A 23231-nucleotide genomic window follows, 5' to 3' on the forward strand; every position below is an offset into this window, starting at 1 on the left:
CTGTGGCTTTGTAGTAGAGCCTGAAGTCAGGCAAGTTGATTCCTCCAGTTCCATTTCCATTCTTCTTTCTCAAGATTGCTTTGGCTATTCGAGGTTTTTTGTATTTCCATACAAATCTTGAAATTATTTGTTCTAGTTCTGTGAAAAATATCGCTGGTAGCTTGATAGGGATTGCATTGAATTTGTAGTGAGTTGCTTTAATTATGAACTTGGTTTTTACTGTTTTATGTCATTCTCCTAATGTCTTTTAGCATATTTTAAAATAATAGATCATCATTCTCATCTCTTTTGTTAGGTATGACTTTCAGGTATGGTTTCATTACCTGAAGGGATATTATTCCCTTTGGTTGTCTTTTCTTTTCCTTTTAAAAACTTCATGTGGAATTGAGTCATGATCATTTCCACTCCCCCACCCTCAGTTTTACATGAAATTAGCTTTCCTACACTTTGAAAAGAGATAGTTGATCAGCAGGACTTTTTTTCCCCATAGCTTTAAGTTTTGAACTCTCCCTTCTGTTGTCTTTATAAAGGTTTTTTTTGTTTTTATGTGGCTTCACACCCTCTGGTATCTCCTGAAATCTGAAACCCTGTTGCTTTTCTCCACCTGCTTGTTTCAGCATTCATGTAGTCACCTCATCAGCAGTATTGTCGTGGGTGTTGTCTGTGGCTTGGGGTTTTACTCTCCTCATCTCCCTGTTTTCAAGGAAATTAAAAAATTATTAATTCTACTGCTATCTTCACTTCCTGCGTAGCTCAGTTGATAAAAAATCTGCCTGCAATGCAGAAGACCTGGGTTCAACTCCTGAGTCAGAAAGATCCCCTGGAGAAAGACATGGCTACCCACTCTAGTATTCTTGCCTGGGGAATTCCGTGGACAGGGAAGCCTGGTGGGCTACAGCACATGGGGTTTCAGAGAGTCAGACCCAACTGAGTGACCGAGCACACACACACACAAAGGGGAGCGAGGCTGTTGTTGATGTAAAGTGAGTAGTTGGAGTGGTCCCAGGTGGCACTAGTGGTAAAGAACCCGCCTGCCAGTGCAGGAGACAGAAGAGACACGGGTTTGATCCCTGGGTTGGGAAGATCCCCTGGAGGAGGCCATGGCAACCCACTCCAGTATTCTTGCCTGGAGAATCCCATGGACAAAGGACCCTGGTGGGCAACAGTCCATGGGGTCACAAGAGTCAGACACGACTTAGTGATGCACTTGAACTTGACTACTCTCTTCTCAGAATATGCTCATGGACTTTGACCAAATATTACTGATATTTAAGTACAGTGTTATTCTATTAATCCCCTGCTGCTGCTGCTGCTAAGTCGCTTCAGTCGTGTCCAACTCCGTGCGACCCCAGAGATGGCAGCCCACTAAGCTCCTCTGTCCCTGGGATTCTCCAGGCAAGAACATTGGCGCGGGTTGTCATTTCCTTCTCTAACGCACGAAAGTGAAAAGTGAAAGTGAAGTCGCTCAGTTGTGTCCGACTCCTAGCGACCCCATGGACTGCAGCCTACCAGGCTCCTCCGTCCATGGGATTTTCCAGGCAAGAGTATTGGAGTGGGTTGCCATTGCCTTCTCCACTAATCCCCTAGAAACCTGTAATATTTGTAAAACTAGGAATGTAATATAAATCACTTTCTGAAGAAACTTCTATTACAGAACTTGTTTGAAATAAAGATTTAAACTAAAATTAAGATCTTACCTATCTCAAAAGTGAATTACTGTGTAATTCCTTTATTTAGAAATACGTGATGACACATTTATATACACACATATCATGAGCATATAGTAAACATATATACAATGTTATAGGTTTGAATTTTTCCTCAGGCTCAAAAGCAGTTGCTTTTCTTTTGGGAGTAATCTTTGGTAATGTCTTCATTCATTTTGATGTTAGTGGCCTGTTTAAGCTCTTGATTTCTCCTTGGTTCAATTTCTTAGAACTAAAAGGTAAATTGGGCAAACTTAAAAAAAAAACAGAAATCATTCACTTATTTAATTTTTGGCTTCATAGCTGCTTGAGCTTGTCTCTGGTTGCGGCAAGCAGGGGCTTCTCCCCCGCTGGAGTGCGCAGGCTTCTCATTGCAGTGGCCTTTCTTGTTGGAGGGCATGGGCTCTAAGATGTGTGGGCTTCAGTAGTTGCAGCACGTGGGCTCAGCAGTTGTGGCGCACAGGCCTAGTTGCTCTGCCACATGTGGGATCTTCTCACATCAGGGATTGAACGCATTTCCAGCATTTGTCAGCAGATTCTTTAACACTGGGCCACCAGGGAAGCTTTGGGCAAACTTTTTGAAAGGCATGTTTAGAAATTTCATCCAACAGTATCTCCTCCTCTGCTTGTCCCTGTTCTTGCATAAAATATAAGCCAGAAATCAGGCCAGTGCCAGACCAGCTGGGGCCTCGGAGACGGCAGACCAGCACTCCCTGTGTGACAGCAAGGGAGATACTCAGTGATAGGAGAGGAACTCAGTTGAATTTGGCCACCTGAGCTTTATGTTCCTACTTGTATAGAGCATCACCTTTGAAGCGAGAAAGGAAAGCACATGATGCACAGCGGGCCTCGTTCTGAGACAGGAGGTGTTTTTCATTTTGATCCAGAAAAGGAACTGCCAGCCCCCCCGAGTGGTGTCCATCCTGCCAATAATAGAATTCCTTGGTGTCACGCTCCTGGCAGAAGAGGGTTGGGCAGCTCACTGTTTGAAGTGCCCCTCCCTGCCCCCCGAGTCTGACATGTCCTTGAGGTGGTTGTCACCTGGGCCCTTTGGGTGAGACACGGTGGGAAGAGACATATTTTATTGCTTTTTTTAAAATTTATTGATGGTGTGGACCATTTTTTAAGTCTTTATTGAATTTGTTAACAATATTGCTTCTGTTTTATGTTTTGATATTTTGGCCACAAGGCATGTGGGATCTTGGTTCCCTGACCAGGGATGGAACCCACACCCTTTGCATTTGAAGGTGAAGTCTTAACCACTGGACCACCAGGGAAGTCCCTGTTGTTGCTTTAAATCCTTTCCGTTCTAGGAAAACAGAAATTCATTCTCGTGTCCAGTTGTGTGAGACGGTGAGAAGGAAGGGGGTGTTACACACCTAACACTTCCTTTGGCCCCACAGGTCTGTGACGAGGAATGGCATCACTATGTCCTCAACGTGGAAATTCCCAGTGTGACCCTCTACGTGGACGGTGTCCCTCATGAGCCCTTCTCTGTCACTGAAGATTACCCACTTCATCCATCCAAGATCGAAACCCAGCTCATGGTTGGGGCTTGCTGGCAAGGTAACGGTCACGGGCACCCCTTTTCCCTTCAGTCTTACTTTTTCTCTGCTGTGTTGATATTAATAGAAGCAGGCTCTTCTCAGAATTCTCCTTCCTTGCTGTCCTGTCCTTTACCTTTTCATTCCTTTGCCTGGTGTTGCCTTTCTGGGGGCATTGCTGTGCAAGGCTTTGGGGCAGCTCTGTGATGGACGCTGGAGGCAGTGAAGGATGGGAACGCCCTTCCTGAGGGCCTGGGAGGGAGCATTGTACAGAGAGAGAGTGTGTTGAGGCACATGTTTATAAATTAGTCTGTTGATTGGAAAGTTTACAAAAGCACAGAAACAGCAGATAATGTGAGTTTCTCTGGCCCAGAGGGCACATCAGAGTGTTTGTGCTTAGTAGCCTGGTAGAAGGACTAGAGAAGAGTCTGTGGATGTCTCTGCTTGGTAGAGTGTTTGTGCTTGGTAGCCTGGTAGAAGCACTTCAGTGAGGACTAGAGAAGAGTCTGTGGGCGTCTCTGCCAAAAGACCGAGATGGGATGTGTTGACAATCACCAGCAAGACGATACAGCTTATTTTTGTTTACTAAATGGCAGGCTGTGTGCTTATGGCTTAACATACATTATCTCATTAATTCTAAGTGATACGTCTATGGGGCAGAAGCTCTTTTTATTCCTGTTTCACAGCTGAAAAACTGAGATGAAGAAAAGAAGCAAGCTGTGTTAATCAGCCGATCACATGGCACTAGGGTTTGAACCCCTGGAGCTGGTGCACTCAGGCCAGGGTCTCTGATCCACCGAACGAGGAGTGTTAACCTTTTCTGTGCCATGGATTCCTCTGGTAGTCTGGGAAGCCTGAGGATCCCTTCTCAGAAGGATAATTTCTTATGAATCTATAAAATAAAATATATAGGATTTCAAAGATGACTAATTAGATTGGAGTACATACAGTTATGAAACTGCTTAAAGCCCTTGTTTGTGAAACAGTACATTTGCGCCACTGTTTACGTGTGAAGACCAGGCACATCTGTTAACTGCTGTGAGTCAGAATAGCAAGGGGCTTGTCGTTGCAATGGGACCTGATTTCTATTTGCAAAGTCACGGTTTCTTCCAATATTTTTGTCGTTTGTAGCTGACATTTATAAGGAAAGGGAAAACTAAGTATTAGAAGTTAGTGAAAATAAGCATGTGATTTTTCCCACCCAAGTTCATGGGCCCCTGGTCTGCCGTTGAGGTTCATGGGGCCCTGCCTCCACCCCTTGCCCTTGACTCTGTTGTGTGACTGCAGGGTGTCATCATCATCACATGTACCTGCTAAATCAGCCCTCCTTTTCCTTATCTGTGGAAGTGTTGTTACCTGGAGTTAGACTAGAAATTTATGAAAGAGCCTAATTTCCAAGACATCATTTGAGCAAATTCTGGGAGATGGTGAAGGACAGGGAATCCTGGCATGCTGCAGTCCATGGGGTTGCAGAGTCCAACACGACTGAGCAACTGAACAACAACAGTTTCCAGGACAGTTTTGCTGCTTTTAGGAGGACTGAATTTCATAATTTTCCTGCAGATCCTTTCAAATGAAAAGGAATATGACAGTATTCACAGTGAACTTCTTCAGTGAATCCCCAGATTTAATTCTGGTGACAGTCGGTTCGTAAGAAATGGGAACATGAGACCAAGGAGTGAGGAATAAATTGTTAGGCATATCGGAAGTGTTTGTTAGTCTTAAAATTTCAGTTCATGTTAGCTTCCACAGTTTCTCAGTAAAGACTTGAATAAGAATATAAGGGCCAACCTAAGTGTTATTTTGTGTTCTGAGAACTTTGTTGCATGGGTCACATTCCAGTCTGCCTTCCTGTTCGTGTCCTGGTGCCTCTGCTGTCAGATGGCCGTCCCTTTCACCCTCTCTCATCTCTTTCTGCCTCAGCCCTCTCGGCATCCTCAGCCAGAAAAATCTCCCTACATCTCCAAACCAAACACAAGTTTTTAAAAATTGTAGTTAACAGGAAAAAAGATCTCCTTTTTCCTTTCAGGGGATTTGAGATCCCTTTCTTTTCAAATTCACCATGGGGAACTCAGGCTGGAGGTCTGAGAAACAGAACATCAACAGAAACATCAGTTCTAACTGTGGGTTGTGAAGACAGAGGAGCTGTGTGGGCCCCAGGGCTCACCTGTGCACACCTGGCCTGGAGCGCACTCATCTGCAGCTAAAGCTAAAGGTGGAGAGGCCTGTTCTGCAAGGTGGGGCGGACACAGGGAAGCAGTCTAGAAAGTGGAGACTCTGTCCTCTTATTGGGTGGGTGGGCGCCTGGTGGGGGCAGCAGCTGCTGTCCCCGAGCCATCACTGAGTATATTTCTCTGGGTTAAGTTCCCTAATCTCTGACTCCCTTCCTGTTCAGAAAAACTGGTTAAAAATGCCTTCCTTCCTCTGTCCCTTGGAAGTCAAAGTCTCGACCAATTATGTACTCCCTTCGAGCCTTCAAAAGTCATACACATTTACTACATACCAACCTTTGGGTGCCGATGCATGTGTCCCTGTCAGGAAGGCTGGCGCTGTGGTCTGGGAGGGCTACCATTTGCACAGGGCCCATCTCTACCACCAGCGTCAGCCACCATCTGGCTGGGTCCTGCCTGGGCAGGTTGAGATCAGTGAATTGAGCGCACGGCTTTCACTGTCTTATTTTGAATCCAACTTGTGTTTTGGCAAGGAGGCTATAGGAAGGTGAAATAAACGACTGGAAAAAGATGAACATGGTCCTACTGTATAGCCCAGAGAACTATATTCAGTATCCTCTGATCAACCATAATGGAAAAGAATATGAAAAAGGGTGTGTGTGTAGCTGAATCACATTGTTGTACAGCAGAGATTAACTTCGTAAATCAACTACACTTAAACTTTTTTTTTAAAAGGATGGGAAGAAGCACTGGGGTCGTAAAAGGTGATGATGTACAAGCTTCATCCAGGTGGAGTGTGTCAAGAGGGATGACAGGCGAAGTGTTCTCTTTGGGTTTGGTAACTTTTCGAAACTAATTTTCAAGGTCCAGTTCTGAAGAGCCTAACCTCTTGGTCCTTTTATATTGTCTGTCTTGCTTTTCTACAGAGTATTCAGGAGTTGAAAGTGACAATGAAACTGAGCCTGTGCCTCTGGCCTCCGCAGGTCCCTGGACTCTTTTGCCTACGGTTCACTCTTGTGTTTCATTTAAAGACGAGACCTCCATTCATTGCCCATTCCGCATGCGACACCCCAGTTGCATTTGGGTCCCAGACACTGTCTTGAGCTGCTGCTTTGCCTTATGCTGCCCCATTGCATCATGGGATTTCCTTTTTCTGCCCGTGCTGATCCCAGCTGAAGTGAGAGCAAATGACTCATTCATGCGAGGCACTAATGGGAATATCTTTTACCCCTTCCATCAAATCTCACCCCATCCCACTGCCTGAGACACCTTGCTGAAATCTCACAGGCCAGGCTTGGGAGGCTACCTCCTGCTTCTTGTGTGTCTGAACCACCAGACAGGAAAAGACTCATGTCTAGATATTCTGTCCTGCCTGATAATAAATTCTAAATAATGTTTCTTAGAGATCTCAATCCCTAACAATGATGTTGTGTGTAATCTCCTTGTCAGAATTGAGACATGCTGCTGACAGTCAGGCTCTTCTCCTTCAGTGTAGCCACAGGGTTTACTACCTCCTGGTTTTGGCTCTTTGTGACAACCTGTCAAGGGCCGCTTTCTGGCTTTTTCTTATAACATCTTCATCCTCAGTAGTTGGAGACAGGCATGCTGCCAGTCAATGAAACAGCCATCTGAGTGGCCTTGATACTAGGCTTCTAAGTGCAGGATGGTGTTTTTTAACATTCATCTTTCTGCTCCTGCTTGTGTATGTTCATCCCCGAGTTTGTATATATTCTGGGAATATGCTCAGCTAGAAAAAAAGCAACCTAAGGCGAATTCCCTTTTGGTCCAGTGGTCAGGACCCAGAGCTTTCACTTCAGGGGCCCAGGTATGATTCCTGGTGAGGGAACTGAGATCCTGCATCACATGGTGCAGCCAAAAATAAGTTTTTAAGAGGCAGCCCAGCATCTGACCCAGCTGATTGAGAAGGCAGTGGTTGAAGAGACTGGCTCCAGTACGGTGTCCCTTGTGTGCCACGGTGACCAGTGCAGCATGGACCCCCCTCACTGGGGAGTGGCCACACGAATGGGGACAGTCATGGGACCTCTGACACATCACCACCAGCTCCTCTCTTCTCCGGGCCACATGCATGATCATAAACCATTTAATTTCCTCACTGTGCTTCCATGTCAGCTGCAAGGCTAACAGGATCTGATAGGAACTAACCCGCATGTCCACCCATCAAGCCACCACCACCGGTAACACCACATTGAAAAGTGAGATGGGAGGCCCCAGGCCGCCCCCACAATTTCTGCTTTCCCTCCCCCACGTTCCACAGGTGGTGACTTGCGCATGACCCAGTTTTTCCGAGGTAATCTGGCTGGCCTCACCATCCGTTCTGGGAAGCTCACAGATAAGAAGGTGATTGACTGTCTGTATACCTGCAAAGAGGGGCTAGACCTGCACACCCCCGAAGGCAATGGCAGAGGTGTCAAGGTAACACAGGCACCCCCCTGCCTGGCACCCCACTCCCCTGCACCCACAGCTTCCTTGACCTCAAGTGCAGAGGCCGCTGGTACAAGGGTTGATCTGTTTTTATTCTTAGCACCTCCGGCACCACACCCTAATTCTCCAGCTCCTTGGGCCCCTGTTCCCCAGTCGTCCTGTAGTCTGCTTCCATCCTGACACTGACTGGGCACCAGGCCCCACTGCCCACCAGACGCCTGCTCCTCAGCTGCCAGGTGCAAGCTTCCAGGCCCCTGGTACCCACACTTCATCCAGCTTGGCTGCAAGTCCAGGGTTCCCAAAACCCCTCCCCCTTTTCAGTTTCAATAATTTGCAGAACTGCTCAGAAAACCCCACAGAACACTTTGCTTATGGTTACTGGTTTATTGTAAGGGATGCAACTCAGGAACAAGCAGGTGGAAGAGATGTTTAGGGCCTGGGGTGAGGGGAGTGCACAAGGCTTCTACCCACCCCACCCCCAGCACCTTGCTGTCTGCAAACCCAGAAGTTCTCCAGACCCTGTTGTTTGGGGGATGGGGGTTGTAGAGATTCCATTATATAAGCATGATGGATCAAATCAGTAACCACTGGTGATCAGTTAACACAGTCTCCAGCCTCTCTCCCTTCAAGGGCAGGACTGAAGGCCCACTCTCACCGCACAGTTTATTTCTCTAGCAACCAGTACCCCCCCCCCCCCAGCCGAGAAACTATCTAGGGCTCCACCAAGAGTCACCTCGTTAAGGTAAACTCTGGGGTTGAAAGGGGCTTAATCAGGAATAACAAAAGGTGTTCCTATCCCTCGAGAAATCCCAAGGGTTTTAGGAGGTCTGTGCCAGAAACCAGGGACAAAGACCAAACATTTTTTTTTCTTATATCACAGATCTGTTTGCGCCTTTGATATTTACTGTCATGTCATAGGGTCATGGTCATTTGAATCCTACAAGCTTTTCTTCTCCTAAGTCACCAGTTCATATCAATCCCAAGCTAATTCTCTTTCTCAGCGCGTTCATGGTTTCACCTCCTTGCGGACAGAACCTTACTTCTCTCCTGTCTGTTTTGGTGCCATTACAGATCCAGGCCAACCCTAGTCAGTCGATGTTGACCTTGGAGGGAGAGGACGTGGGGGAGCTTGATAAGGCCATGCAACACATTTCCTACCTTAATTCACGACAGTTCCCCACCCCAGGGATCCGAAGACTCAAAATCACCAGCATAGTCAAGTAGGTGATGATTTGTTAGCAGTAAATCTTGTCTTTCTTTGCCCAGCGATCCTTGAGAAGAAAACGTGTGCATTTAAGTTTTTTAGGACAAACCAGCCTCCCTTCTGTAAGCTTATGGTCACTCGTTACCAGAAACTTTGAGTGATGTTTGGAAGTACATTCTGGGAGTAGCCAGCGTCTTGTCCCCCAGGTGGTTGTGGAATCCTGCCTGCGCCACCTCCAAGCGCCCTCGTGTGGCCTGAGTTGTGTGTGTGTGTGTTACGCTCAGTCATGTCCAACTCTTTTCAACCCCATGGACTGTGGCCTGCCTGGCTCCTCTGTCCATTGGATTCTCCAGGCAGGAATGCTGGAGTGACCCTATGCCATCTCCTCCTCCGGGAGTATAGCCTGGGAAGCCATCTTTTCAAGCCCTGACCCTCCCCTCGCCTCCCTTGTTGACAGGTGTTTTAGCGAGGCCGCCTGCATCTCCATCCCCCCGGTGGATGGCTACGTGATGGTTTTGCAGCCAGAAGAGCCCAAAATCAGTCTGAGCGGCGTCCACCATTTTGCTCGAGCGGCTTCTGAATTTGAAAGCTCAGAGGGGGTTTTCCTCTTCCCTGAGCTTCGGATCATCAGCACCATCACGAGAGAAGTGGAGCCCGAAGGGGAAGGGGATGAGGACCCAACAGGTGATAGCCCAGAACAGTCATCCCTGCCTCAGTTCGAAACTGCAGCTGAAACCCCACTGTGGCTGCCAGTGAAAAATCCTGGCTCTTTTCTTCTGTGGTTTTGGAAACTTGAATGTTTCTCTGCTGTTTTGGATTTGCTTCTAGAATCTGATTGTAGGCTGGAGCTCCTTCCGATCTTTGGAAACCCACTTATGGGGGGGGTCATTTGATCTTTTTCTAGCTTGACATCAGAGTCTGGGGTAGATCTTGGGGGTTGAGAGGATGGAGACCAGGGCAGGGGATACAGTTGGGGGATGCTCCTGCTGGCTGGCAGTCCCAGCAGGACAGACTGCCCCCCATTCTCAGGCCTTCTCACTATTCATACAGCCCTCCTTAGACGCATAAAACACCCCCAACTCTTGAAAGTGACTGTCCTGTACCTCCATCCATGGTCCCTAAAAGGGCTCTGTGAGTTTGCGGATGAGCAGGCGGGCCGTCGCTGTGACCCCCGCTCCAGGCTCTGCGGCCTCTGCTATTTCCGGTTGGGCTATTTTTGCAGTTCAAGAGTCACTGGTGTCGGAGGAGATCGTGCACGACCTGGACACCTGTGAGGTCACAGTGGAGGGAGAAGAACTGAATGGAGAGCAGGAGAGCCTGGAGGTGGACGCGGCCCGCCTGCAGCAGAAGGGCATCGAAATGAGCAGCTCTGACGTGGGCGTGGTCTTCACAGGTGGGAAGAGTGACAGCTGGGAGCTGTCCTCCGCGCTCAAAACCTGGAGGGAGCCCTAGAGGGGGCGGGAAGGGAGAATGTTGACTGGGCTGAGCGGTGGCTACTGGCTTCCAGATGGGGAGGGGAGGGCAGCTCTGCCTGGTGCCGCATCCCCATAAAGGGTGGACGTCTGGGCACGTTATGGCACACGCCCTTCAGCAGGGGGAGATACCCCGCAGTTGGACAGCCAGGCGTGGCTGAGTGCCTTGGGAACCGCCTGCATTTGCCTGCGGCCTGTGTTCCTAACCTCCACACTGCTGTCTCCTCCTTGCTTGCAGGTGTTGACACCATGGCCAGCTACGAGGAGATCTTACACCTCCTGCGCTATCGGAACTGGCACACCAGGTCCTTGCTTGACCGCAAGTTCAAGCTTGTCTGCTCTGAGCTGAATGGTCGCTATGTCAGCAATGAGTTCCAGGTGGAGGTGAGAGCTGGCCTCTGCAGAGAGAGGCCAGTGGCGTGGTGACTCAGCATCCCACTTAAGACCCTGATGTTTGCAAATTCTATTTCCAGGGCATTTGTAGTGGTCACTGTTGGGGTTCATTGGGGGGTGGGTCACCTTTTCCAGTCGGGGGTGGGGCTGCTCCAGGCTAGACCTGCACAGGTTTAGGGTGACAGGTTGTACATGGGGTGAGCTGGGATCCAGCACGGTACCCCCTTCACAGGCTCCCTCAGCCTGAGACTTGGAGGGAGGTGGTCAGGATTGAGTGGCAGTTGATACCTTGGGCTGAGGAGCAAGGGTGTGTCTTGAGATCTAACACTGCTTTCGAAGGAGCAGTGCCCAGGATCCAGAGGTTATCTGCAGAGGCCTGGCCCTGCTAGGAGTGAATGCTCTGCCCAGGGCAGGACTGCCTTGCGAGGAACATGGGCATGGTGACTCTGGCCCAGGTGGCCACTCTGACATGTCTAGTGTCACTCAGAGCTTCTGTGCCCCAGAGGAGTGAACCAGAAGTTATTCTCAGCAGTTGAGCCCTTGCACTGTGACCCCACAGCCCCAGAATTAGACTCACAAGGCTGAAGAGTCCACGAGGGTATTCTCTGAGCCGAGGGTAGCGGATTTGAAAGAAAAGAAAGCCTGTGATTTGTCCTCTCTCATGTGGCTGTGATTTTGAGAAAAGAGGGACATGGTCTGTGCCCAGGCTTCTCAGACGACCCGAGGTAAAGGGCCACTGGTGGTGCTGTGCCTTCTCCAGTCTGTTGTGGATGAATTATTTTATTAGGCACAATAAAAATGAGTTATTACAAGAGGAGGCTTTTTCTTGGCTGTGTGACAACATCAGATCATTACAACACCCTCCTTGGCTTCTTCTGTCCTTTTCTCTGCCCACCAGCACCCATCCAGGGCCCACTGGTGGTGCTGGTCAAGTGCATGTCCATTCCCCAGACACATCCGGGCTGCCTTTCCATTTCTGCAGGTGAATGTCATCCACACGGCCAACCCCATGGAGCACGCCAGCCACATAGCCGCCCAGCCGCAGTTCGTCCATCCCGAGCACCGCTCCTTCATTGACCTCTCTGGTCACAACCTGGCCAACCCCCACCCGTTTGCAGGTAGGACTGTGCTGCCCTGCCCCAACTCCTGCTGTGAGCTCAGCACCTGCTTCCGCCTGGCTCAGAACAGCCACTGGCCAACCCAGCTTTTATTCCCCATCACACAAGGAAACTGGAGCACAGACAAGGCAGCAAGGGGCCAAACCGCTGCACTAAGCATTTTCTCAGAGATCTGTCTGTTCTCTGGGGGCTGATGGAGCCAGCAATAGGGAGGCCCAGGGCACACGGGCCCAGGACGGGTTCTGTCATCACAGCCGTCCTGTCTCCTCTCACCCCAGTCGTTCCCAGCACTGCCACCGTCGTCATTGTGGTGTGCGTCAGCTTCCTGGTTTTCATGATCATCCTGGGGGTGTTCCGGATCCGGGCTGCACACCAGAGGACCATGCGGGACCAGGACACCGGGAAAGAAAACGAGATGGACTGGGACGACTCTGCCCTGACCATCACCGTGAACCCCATGGAGGTAGGTGTGGGGCTCCTCATCCACCCCACCCCACCCCCCAACCCCACCCCCGACGATTCTGTGCTTGTGTGGTCCTTACCACAACCCTGCAGTTAAAGTGAGGCCCATGGGGCCTGATACAGAGTCCTGGTCACACTGTGGGTGGTGACCAGAGCTGTTTCCCTTTGTCTGTGGTGAGGCTTCTTCCAGCCTAGTCTGGCCCCTCTGGCTGGGTCGTGGGATGTGACTCCCAGCAGTGGCTGGGGCTGGATTCAGCACCCGGTCAGTTGGGTCGTCCCTTTGTCAGACATACGAGGACCAGCATAGCAGTGAGGAGGAAGAGGAGGAGGAGGAAGAGGAGAGCGAGGATGGGGACGAGGAGGACGACATCACCAGTGCCGAGTCGGAGAGCAGTGAGGAGGACGAGGGGGAGCACGGGGACCCGCAGACTGCGAACCGGCAGCAGCAGCTGGAGTGGGACGACTCCACCCTCAGCTACTGAGCGCACCCCCCCCACCAGCCCCACCACCCTGTCTTCCTTCCTGCTTCCGGAGACTCTGCTGCCACCGCTGCCCACCCCCAGGGTCCATGATGTACAAAGTCATTCTGGCCAGTAGGTCTGCAGACCCTCCCCACCGCCAGTCTCTGCCCTGCTTGGTGTGTAGGCCCATAGGCTCCCTCCCCCGCCACCCCCCTTTCTCCCGCTCGCCGGGATCGCTCTTAAGTTATGTGAGGAGCTGATGCTCGTTCAACTCCAGAAAAGCTGCAGTGACTGGACTCCTTGACAAAGAGTTAGAATTGCTCACTCCCACCTGGTAATCCTTTCTTCTTTTTTTTAAAGTTTTTATTTTTCCACACTAGTGCATGTATAAAATGGCAGAATGGGGCTAATATGTAGATGATAAACTGACTTTTTAATATTTTGTAAATAAACTGGGATTCCTTGTGTCTTTTGTGCTAGTATAACCCAGGGCTGGATGCAAAGTGAAGTGGGGACACTGAGCGTGGGAGGGACCGAGACCCCCCTGATCCCCACCTCCCACCCCCACCCAGGACAAGGAGACAGGCACAAAACTGTGCTGCCTGGCAGGAGGGGACCGGGCCAGGGACCCCTCTTCAGAGGCTAGAAAAGGTCAGGTCTTTTCTTTGGGATTCTACCCATTTCTGATTTGGCAGAGGGCTGAGGGGAGCTGGGGTCCCTGGCTGTGTGTACTCGCTTCTCCGAGGACCAGCAGCTCCTCCCGGAGGTGCAGCTTTGGGGTCTGTACCAAATAGATGTAGTTTTCCTTGCTGGTGAGAGTATGTTGACCGTCCAGATGGTGCAGACCCCTCTAACTGCTTGGTTTGGAGACAGCAACAGGCCTAGGGGAATCCATACTCAGAACCTTGCTGAAATGACGCCCAGTGGCCAGAGGGCAGCACTCCATTCCCAAGCAACTGCTGTGCCCCCTCCTCCCAGAGCCCGCCCCAGGGATACAACCCACGCCCAGTAGGTGGTGAAAGGAGAGAACAGCAGTCAGGAGCTAAAACCCTACAGCACTTGGTTTTTAATGTACATGTAAAATTTTAGATTTCTAAAACTGGGAGAAAATCATTTTGAACACTACGCTGTGATCATAACCGCTAGTCTCAAGGACACTGCCAGCTGTCCCGTGTCATGTGTGGCCACCCCTCCATGTACTGTCACTGTAGCTGCTCTGTTTAGACCGTGGGTAAACGCCAATGCAGAGACAGGACTGTTCTCGCGCTGTCTGTAGCGGCCGTGGTATCACTTTTCAGATGTGTATATTGACAATAGGTCAGAAAGTGTATACATACAATAAAGTCTGGTTCTAACTCCAGCGGGAGAGCGGCTTTTCTTTGGTCTCATTTTCATATGAATCCTACATTCCCTTGGTTTCTTTCTGAGCCAAGAACATAACATACAAAGGCTTTTGTTTCTTTTAATCTGTTTTTACCTCTCACTTCAAGGTTTCAGATTACTGGTCTGAACCTTCATCAGTTACGTCGAACTCACCTTCCACATACAGAAACATCAAATGGTTTAAAAAAAAAAACATAGAAAATACTTTTCTTGCTGGGCACACAGGCCATGCATCCAAACCAAACATTGCTGTGTATACACAGTGTGCTGTCCATGCCAGGAAGAACAGACATTTAAATAAATAGACAGATGTACACTCAGCTTTTCCTATTCCCAGACAGGTGAGGTGGGTGTGATGAATTCAGCACTTAGTTGGGAACCAGGGTCTGGTCAGTGGAGCTTTGTGGGTGGCATGGATTTCTAGGGCCAATGCGGCTCAGCCACCTCTAATGAACAGAGAAACAGGCTAGTCCCCTGGGCTCTTCTGGAAGCTGTGTGCTTGGGCTGTTGAGAGGACAGTTACCTCTGGCACTGCTGAGCTTTGCAAGGCCATTGAGAGGTAAGTGGTGTTGCCTTGTGGGTCCCCAGTAAGCTGCTGATTCCATTATGCCCACCCGTGGGGTACTGGAAACCCAGATTCTTAGCCCTGTCTCCAGAGTTAGCTCCAAAAGGCCGACAGAGGCCCAGGGACCTGCATTCCTGAAGCTCCTCAGATGTACCCAAGGCTGAGCCTGAACCATTTTCTGGCTAAGTACTGTCCGAGGAAAAGATGCCCCCACACCCCTGACTCATGCCTCTGCTACCTAGGTCCACGGAGCAGAGTCTCAAAAGTGAGTGTTTCGGAGAGGAGGTAGGTCTTTCACTACCTAAAACCTGCTTTGGGGGAGAGAGGTTACATACAATTGCACCAGCTTGCCTCTTGATCCATGACCAGGGTGAGCTCAGTCAAGCTCTCGTCTTTCTAATGTGGCTTGAGAACCAGTGTGCGCTCTACTAATGGGGGCTAGGGCCATCCCCCCACCTTCACCCCGAGCTACAGAGGTCAGTAAGTAGTTGGGTTACTTTTTTTTCTTACCCGCAAACAAAATCGCTTTACAGCAGAGATGAGAATTCCCGTATCCAGAAGTACCCTCCCTGAATCTGGAGGGCACCCAGGCTGCCTCTGGGAACTGCCCAGAACTCAGTCAGTGGAAAGCACGCAGGTGGAGGTGGTGAGCAGGCGTGGGCGCCCTGTCTGGACCGCCAGGCGTGGACACGTGTGCAGCGCAGTGGGAGCCTGGGGAGGAGACAGCCCTCGCGCAGGAGAGAGGAGTCTTGGCTGGCTCCAGATCCACCAGCTGGAAGACTTGAGGTTACAGACCCTCGGCAAGATGCAGCCTGAGGTGTGTGGCTCACAGTGTCTTCCCATCAAAGCCCAGGGCTCTGATGGGCACGCGGAGGACAGCGCCCCGCCCCTGCTCTAGGGTACATTTCTATGGCTGTTCAGTTCCTGCAACATTTCAAGTCATAAATAAATAACCAGTGTAAACAAAAGGCAGTCGTGTAGGTTCTTTCCCAAGGATGCAGTCCAACCTTTTGGCCCTGGAGGGTAGCTGAGGGTGCTCGCCTCCCAAGACTGACAGTTTGCTCGTCTCCAGGCGCAGGGCTGGGAGGGGCTATTATTGCCTGTTATCTTTGGACACGTTGTGGGCCAGCCAGTTCACTTTGGTTTTCCAGCTTTCCCGGAGGGCTTCATTAAACTTCACTCGGAAGTGCTTCAGAGCCTCCTCCTCCGTTTTCCCCAATGCCAGAGAATCCTGGGGCAAAATCAAAGGAATGGGTGTCCCCTTGATGGGCTGGGCCCTGCTCAACAGGGACCCCAGCCCTCCTGCACCTCTGCCCTCTCTGGGCAGGTAACACCCCCTCCTCACAGAGGAGTCAGGAGAGCACCCCACAACATCTCTCTGGGGAAGAGCTTCTTCCTTCTGACCCCAAACCAAGGAAGCCCCCCAACCCATCCTCAAAATAAGATGTCAGCTTGTGCCAGGAGGTCTTGGCCCCAAATCCCCATGTGGACAGGACCTGGCCTTCTCCCCTGGAAGCTGGCCGGAGGAGGAAGCAGGGGAGCCGCTGCATCCCGGGAACTGGGCACCAAAGAGAACACCAGACAGGGGCTGTGGCCCCACCGCCCTGCACTCCCCACCCCAGAGTCTCACAGACTGGAAAGACACAGGAAGGAAAAATATCTTTTAACTACAGAGGGAACCCGCCTGTGCAAGTGGAAATACCCTCAGCCTGTGGAGGACGGGCGGGTGGGCCAAAGGAGGTACCAGCAGAACACGGGCTAATGCCGGCTGCTTCCTGCCAGATCCAGGTCCCAGGCTGATGGGCCCTGTGGGTCCATCACACCTGGGGGTTGGGGGGCCCCAGGAAGTTGGGCTCCCTGGTCTCCTGCCCGGTGGGGCCCTGCCCTGGCCTTTACCTTGAGATACTGGATGTCTTTGGAGCAGCTGAGCTCAGGCAGGCCTGCCGCCCGCATCAGGGCAAAGAGGTGGAGGAAAAGGAGCCCATGGCGCCGCAGGATGGTGTAGGCCGTCTCACAATAGCCCCGGAACCTGCGGGGAGAGGCCGGGGAGGGGGTTTTGGGTCCTCCTGGCCACTTCCACCCAAGCCAGCCAGCCGGCCAGCCTACTCTTGCCCTGGAAAGAGCCATGTACACAAAGCCCCAGCTTCCTCTAACCCACCCCCAGCACTGTCCCTTCCAGGGATGAGCTGACTCCACCTGGGGCCCCCAGCACCACGAGGGGTCTGAGGCACTCCCACCTTTCAAACTTCTCACTATTATTCGTCTTCCCCTGCTGGATCACGTGGACAAAGTCATAGGTGAGGATGAACGGGACCCGCTCACGGTTGATTCCAAACTTGGTCTTGAAATTCCCCAGAAAGTGGCCGAAATCAATGTGGAACAGCTGAGGGGAGGGGAGAGCAAAGACCGAAAAGGAGTCAGAAAGGAGGGTGCCTGGCCCAAAGGAGCTGGGAGGGTTTGGAGGGGGTTCTGCCGGTAGCTCTGTGCAGAGCAGAAAGGCCAGGGCCTGGGGCCAGCCAACAGGCACCCACCTGCCCGTTCTCTCGGATCATGATGTTGTCGCTGTGGCGATCGCCGATGCCCAGCACATAGGTGGCCACACAGTAGCCAGCACAGGAGAGGGTGAACTCCTCAATGGCTCGATCCAGGGCCTCCCTGGGGTTGGGGAAGGAAACCATGGCCACGCCACTTTGCAGCTTCTTCTACTAAGTCCTTGTCCCCTTCCCTCTACTCTGGCCTTGTGACTTGCTTGCACAAATGGAACATGGAGGAAGTGATGCTGGGCGCATTCTGGAGCTGGGTCCTTAAGGCACTTTATGGCTCCTGAACCTTCTTCACTGCCACAGAGTGAAGCTAAGGCAAGAGAGGCCCCAGATGCGCCACCCTCCAGGCAAATCAAGCTACCTGATGAGATTAGCTACTTGAGTGATTCCAGCAGAAGAACCACTCAGCTGAGCCAGCTCAAGTTGCAGATTTGTGACTTATGCTCCTGAAGTTTGGAGGCGAGGGAACGCTTCCCAGGTGGTGCTAGAGGTAAAGAAACTGCCTGCCAGTGCAGGAGACATAAGATCCCTGGGTCGGGAAGATCCCTGGAGAAGAGTATGGCAACCCACTCCAGTATTCTCGCCTGGAGAATCCCATGGACAGAGGAGCCTGGTGCAGATATGACTGAAGTGACTTAGCAGCAGCAGCAGCAGCAAAGTTCAGAGTGGTTGTTACATGGCAGTAACTAACCTATACCTATGGGAACAGAGACTTGCCCCACCTCTCAACAGTGTCTATGGGATGGTCCTCGGCTGAGCAAGAAGCCCCAGAGACTGTCACAAGCCCTTCTTGCCTTTGATTCCCAAACTCCACCCCTTGGGAAGGAGAGGGTGTCTGTCCCGAGGGCCCAAAACCTACCCCGGGTTCTTGGACTTGAGCCAGTTGAGCAGAGCATCCTTATTGAAGGCGGCCGTGGCCGCCATGTTGCTCTTGTTCAGCTGGATGTTGGCAATGGTGTCCGAGTGAAGCACCACCTCAATAAGGCCTGTGCGGTCCCCAGTGGAGAGGCAGCCGTAGGGGGTCATCCTAGCCGGGTGGGAGGAGGGGCAGGCAGACATAGTGGTCAAGGGCTGTCCCAAGGGCTGTTTGACCCTGAGGAGCTTAACCCACAAAAGCCAAAGGAGATGCTACTCAAGTTGCTGCAAAAGAGGAGGTGCTGGGGAGGAGCCCTTGATTCCCAGGGCTCCAGGGAAAGTTCCTTAGAGAGGTCATACCAGAACCCAAGATGCAGAGAGGAAAAGTCAGCACCTTGGCTAAGCCCATGTTTGTTCAAAAAGAAAAATCCCCATGACTGGATGGAGAAGATGGAGCAGAAAGCCAGGGATGCTGGGGGGCAAAGGAAACCATAGAGGGAGACAGGTGCCACTGGCCAGGGCTGGCATTCTCTATCCTCATCCTGTGGCCCTATTGCCTCCCTGACCCTGAGTTTTAAACTGGTCCCTCTGGGTGGCTTAGTGGTCAAGAATCCGCCTGTCAATGCAGGAGACAGGGGTTCTATCCCTGGGTGGGGAAGCTCCCTTAAAGGGTGAAATGGCAACCCATTCCAGTATTCTTGCCTGGAAATCCCATGGACAGAGGAGCCTGGTGGGCTATAGTCCACGGGGTCACAAAAGAGTTGAACATGACTTAGTGACTAAACAAAAACAACAAAATTCTTCTTAGACCAGCCAGTCTTATTTCAGGTTGAGGCAGTCATGTCAGCTTTGACAGGGGACCCCTGCAACAGGATACAGTCCTAGGCCTGGCACGGGCACACGTGGATGACTGGAAGGCCTCTCACCTCAGGTCCAAGCCCTCCTGCTTCCACAGAATGTCCATGAGCTGGATCATCTGCAGGGTCAGCATGTCCTGGCGGAGGTCTGCACAGTCGCCCCGGGGAGGAACAGCATGAGTTTCCAGTGGGTTTACCAATCCCAGCCGTGCCCAGGCCCCCGAGTCCCGGGACTCTGTCTTTTCCTCAGCTCACCTTCCAGGAGTCCTCCACCCCCAGCAGGGTCCCCCTCCCCACCCAGGGCAGTATGGCAGGGTGTGTGGAAGCCATGGCCTCCCTGGGGCCCGCCTGCTCACCGTCCCCATTCTTAAAGATGATGCCCACGGTGCCATCGCTGCCTGCCTCCTCGTTGCTGTACATGACCCACAGGGGTTTCATCTTGGAGTCCATGAAGGTGCACTGCTCCACGCTAAGGGGCAGAGAGCAGTCAGCAGCCGGCCCTCCCCAAGGCCTGGGGTTGGCGTGGGGTTGGGGGAGGGGAGACCCTGGCCGGGGACCTGGACTTACCAGACTTCAGCCAGCAGGGTGCTGGGGTCGAGTGGGGACTGCAAGTGGGAGAGGGCCTCCAGGTAGGTCTCCTGGCGCATGCACAGGTGCATCAGCTCCTTGGCCTGGGGTTTGGGGGTCTTCTGGGAGCACACTTTGACGAAGTCATTGAGGGCCTTCAGTTTGCTCAGTGCTTCCCCCTGGCCGGGAGGATGGGAGGGTGTCCTGTGAGGAGCAGGCTCCGAGCCGCTGCGGGGCCCACGGGGTTCTACAGCGATGGGGCATGGAGCTACTCTGCCTGGAAGCGGAGCTCAGGCGGGGTCATGGAGTGCAGGCTGGGTTGTGGGGTGCCACACCTCACCTGCTTCATCAGCACCTTCATGTGGTGGGTGCTGCCCCGGCAATAGGCTTCCATGATGAGGCCGAATCGCAGAGCCACCGACGGCACGTGCATCTCGGAGCTGGGGGGAGGAAGCAGGAGCTGAGCCTCGCCTGGAGGGGCCACACAGCCCCTCCCAGCCCTATAGGACCCGGCTGCCAAGGACACCCCGGCCGGCCAGCTGGTGGGAAACGGGAGGCCAGCAGGCAAGAGGCCCCTCCTCCCCGTGGCCTTGCAGGTGAGTCCAGCTACCGGAGGTGCCAGAAGAGGAAGTGGCCGATCCTGCGATTGGCCAGGGCCCGGTCCAGCAGGAATTTGGTCAGCTCGCAGTCGAGGTAGGACTCATACTTGAGCACCTGCACCAGCTGCAGCAGGTACTGGAAAAGCTCGTCGTCCCTGCAGAGAAGGGAGGCCGGCTGGGGCCTGGAGCTCCGCGTCTTGGGAGAGGGTCTGCGGCTGGCGAGGGGGCGGGGCTGGGGCGGGAGGCCCGCCTCACCTGAGCAGACCCCTAGGGCAAGTCTCCACCCGGTGCCTAGGCCCAGGGCGGTGGGGGCCAAGCTGCCCTCTGAGGATGAGGAAGCCCGCGGGACTCACGTTAGTTTCCGCAGGGACTTGATGGCGAAGGAGCCCACGTGGCGGTCGGGGAAGCTGAAGTCTAGCAACTCCAGGGCGCTCAGAACCGGCAGTTCAGGCCAGGAGCAGAGCAGGTAGAGCATCTGGAGAAGGATGCGAGCGGTCAGGGAGGGAGCGAGGGCTGCGTCTGGCTCCAGGCCCCGCCCCTCCCCGCCTCCGCCCCACCAACCCCGCCCTTCCTGGGCTCCGCCCCCTCCCCTCCCGGCCCCGCCCCCACCGCCCACCTGGGCCACGTCCTCGTGTTTGTTCCACTTAGTGACCAGCAGCAGCCGGGCTAGAGCCTCGGGAAAGTGCTCCTGGATCTCGTGCCGCATCTTCCACACCAGGTCCTTCTCGTGCTCGTACAGTTCCCCGGAACCCCGCCGCTCCAGGATCTCCCGCAGCTGCAGCTGCTGAGGGGCACAGGCGGGGCGGGGTTGGGGTGGGGGGCCAGTGGTGAGGGCTGCAGCCAGGTCCACACCCACCGCCCACGGCCCCCAGCTCACCTCCTCCTCCGTGAAGCGTCCGTGCTCTCCAAGCCGCCCCAGCTCCAGGATCTGCAAGTGACCCTGATATCAGCAGTGCCCCTGGGGCCTGGGAGAGCCTGGGGGGCCCCTGGGAGTCGGTGTGAACACCTTGGCACTGCTGCCTTCGTGGCGAGTGACCCTCAGTGGTGGGGATCATCCCGCCCACTACAGGGCGTTTAGCAACATCCCTGGCCTCCACCCATGACATGCCAGGAGCATCTCCCAAGCTAGGTTTAACAACCAAAATTGTCTCTGGACATTGCCGGAAGTCCCCTGAGACGCCAAGTGGCCCCAGTTGAGAACCACCACTCTAGGGCACGTGAGGACTCCAGACAGTCAAGGAAGCCCTCAAATGTGTGTGGGGACCCAGCCCCCAGCCCTGGGCAATTCACAGGGTGCAGGGACCATGACCTGGGTGCCCCAGAGGCAGGGTGGGAACAGCTCATCTTTAGCCTTGAGGTTTCTGGGCAGGGTGGGCCCTGGACCCCAAATGGCGAGGACCCCCTCACTGACCTTGTCCAGGGAAGGGTAGTATACAGGGTGAGGGGCCACCTCGGGGAGAAAGATGACCAGGGCGGCCGCACTCTCAGTGTTGGGGTTACTCCGCACGGTCCCACAGGGGTTCAGTAGCTCCCCTTTCTCGTCTGGACACAGGGACAGACGGAGTTGCAAGGGGAATGCTGCCACGTCCGGACACACCCCACACTCCCACCTCTCCCTCCTGGCCTGGGCCCACCTGGGACAGAGGGCCACATGTAGAGACAGCGCTTGCCTGTCTTGAGCTGGTCCTTGTAGTCAAACAGCATGAGGTTGGCCCAGGCAATGGGGCAGTCCTGGGAAAGAAGCCGGGTGGGTCAGGGCCAGCCGCCCCAAAGGCCTCTGTTTGCTCAACTGCAGGATGGTTCCAGTCAGGCCACGCTGCCCTGCCATCACCCAGACTCCCTATGAGGCAGCCTGCAGGGTCAGCCACATTGATTTCCTACTGCTCCCAGATACATCCCACCCTTGGCTTCTTGAGAAAGCCTCACACACAACATAGCAGCCCCAGAGAGCTGCCCCTGGTCAACCAGTGAGTCAGTGCAGTTCGGTGGCCAGTCACAGCCTGGTCCTGGTGACTCAGTGCTCGACCACCACTCCATGCCCAGCTGGCTGCTGACTCAGGCTCCCTGCTCCCTGGGAGGACACTGCGTTTTTCCTTCCACCCCAGGGAGAGGTCTCTGGGTTCCCTCAAGGATCAAAGGCCCAGGTCTAGATATCCCGAGCACCCCTGCTCATAAGCCCAGGATTCCAGCACCATCACACAGCAGGTGGTGGCCAGTGGGGTGATGGGGAGGAGGCCGGGGTCTGCAGGCCCACCCAGACCCCATTCCCAGGATGCGTGCGTGCCAGCTGGGATGCTGGGGAGGGATGGGCAGCAGCACCAGGGGGCTGCAGGACAGGACCGGACCAGCAGGGAGTGACTCCCACAAGCTCCACCCACCGCCTTCTTGGACTTCTTCTTGGTGGAGCGGGCCTTCTTGGCCTTCTCGATCACGGCGTAAAGCGCGAAGCAGAGCCGGGCCATGCGGGGCAGGTCACAGATGTTGATGTCAAACTCCAGCCGCTGCTTCCACACGGGCTCCGAACATACGCTCACCTCTGAGCTGGACACTGTCTTGCATAGTGTCTCATTGCCATGGAAGAGCCCGGCCTGCACCACCAGCTGGGGAAGGTGCACGCAGGTGACTGGTGGCAGAGGCCAGGCCCCTTCTCCCCATGCATGCTCCCTTCCTCCTAAGGCTCAAATATCTTCCTGAAACGTCTTCATTTCAAGTGGGCCTCAACCTCCCCCACCAGGTGCTTGAAGGCTGCCCTGGTTGTCTGAGGGGGGATGAGTGATGGGGAGCGGAGGGTGGTGTGAGCGCCTCCCCACTGACTGTGGGACCCTGGGGCAGGTTGCTGCTCTGCTTTGGGCCTCAGTTTCCCTATCGGGGCTCAGGAATTCCAGGGGT

At 53.3% G+C, this 23231-nt stretch overlaps 2 protein-coding genes across 19 annotated transcripts in view; one reads left to right on the plus strand and one right to left on the minus strand.

Moving 5' to 3' along the window:
* Positions 1-14333, plus strand: part of CLSTN1 (calsyntenin 1) — a 76774-nt gene extending 62441 nt beyond the window's left edge. For 2 of the 4 annotated variants that reach the window (XM_069545761.1, XM_069545762.1), the window contains 10 exons: positions 3110-3272; positions 6348-6404; positions 7697-7854; positions 8935-9083; positions 9525-9751; positions 10290-10460; positions 10778-10923; positions 11915-12050; positions 12329-12513; positions 12800-14333. In XM_069545761.1, the coding sequence (XP_069401862.1) occupies positions 3110-3272; positions 6348-6404; positions 7697-7854; positions 8935-9083; positions 9525-9751; positions 10290-10460; positions 10778-10923; positions 11915-12050; positions 12329-12513; positions 12800-12994 (1587 nt within the window). In that variant the 3' untranslated portion in view covers positions 12995-14333. The remainder of the gene's footprint in view (positions 1-3109; positions 3273-6347; positions 6405-7696; positions 7855-8934; positions 9084-9524; positions 9752-10289; positions 10461-10777; positions 10924-11914; positions 12051-12328; positions 12514-12799) is intronic. The other 2 variants (XM_069545764.1, XM_069545763.1) reach the window with 1 other exon arrangement.
* An 88-nt stretch (positions 14334-14421) lies between these two features.
* Positions 14422-23231, minus strand: part of PIK3CD (phosphatidylinositol-4,5-bisphosphate 3-kinase catalytic subunit delta) — a 61450-nt gene continuing 52640 nt past the window's right edge. For 8 of the 15 annotated variants that reach the window (XM_069545744.1, XM_069545748.1, XM_069545749.1 and 5 more), the window contains 16 exons: positions 22721-22942; positions 21977-22073; positions 21754-21884; positions 21220-21270; positions 20959-21126; positions 20696-20817; positions 20354-20497; positions 20084-20183; positions 19744-19922; positions 19533-19645; positions 19246-19324; positions 18324-18491; positions 17453-17576; positions 17159-17304; positions 16818-16950; positions 14422-16152 (listed from right to left, as the gene is read on the minus strand). In XM_069545744.1, the coding sequence (XP_069401845.1) occupies positions 16015-16152; positions 16818-16950; positions 17159-17304; positions 17453-17576; positions 18324-18491; positions 19246-19324; positions 19533-19645; positions 19744-19922; positions 20084-20183; positions 20354-20497; positions 20696-20817; positions 20959-21126; positions 21220-21270; positions 21754-21884; positions 21977-22073; positions 22721-22942 (2115 nt within the window). In that variant the 3' untranslated portion in view covers positions 14422-16014. The remainder of the gene's footprint in view (positions 16153-16817; positions 16951-17158; positions 17305-17452; positions 17577-18323; positions 18492-19245; positions 19325-19532; positions 19646-19743; positions 19923-20083; positions 20184-20353; positions 20498-20695; positions 20818-20958; positions 21127-21219; positions 21271-21753; positions 21885-21976; positions 22074-22720; positions 22943-23231) is intronic. The other 7 variants (XM_069545753.1, XM_069545756.1, XM_069545755.1 and 4 more) reach the window with 3 other exon arrangements.

This window comes from Ovis canadensis, chromosome 12, assembly GCF_042477335.2.
Source record: "Ovis canadensis isolate MfBH-ARS-UI-01 breed Bighorn chromosome 12, ARS-UI_OviCan_v2, whole genome shotgun sequence".
Classification (NCBI taxonomy): Eukaryota; Metazoa; Chordata; class Mammalia; order Artiodactyla; family Bovidae; genus Ovis; species Ovis canadensis.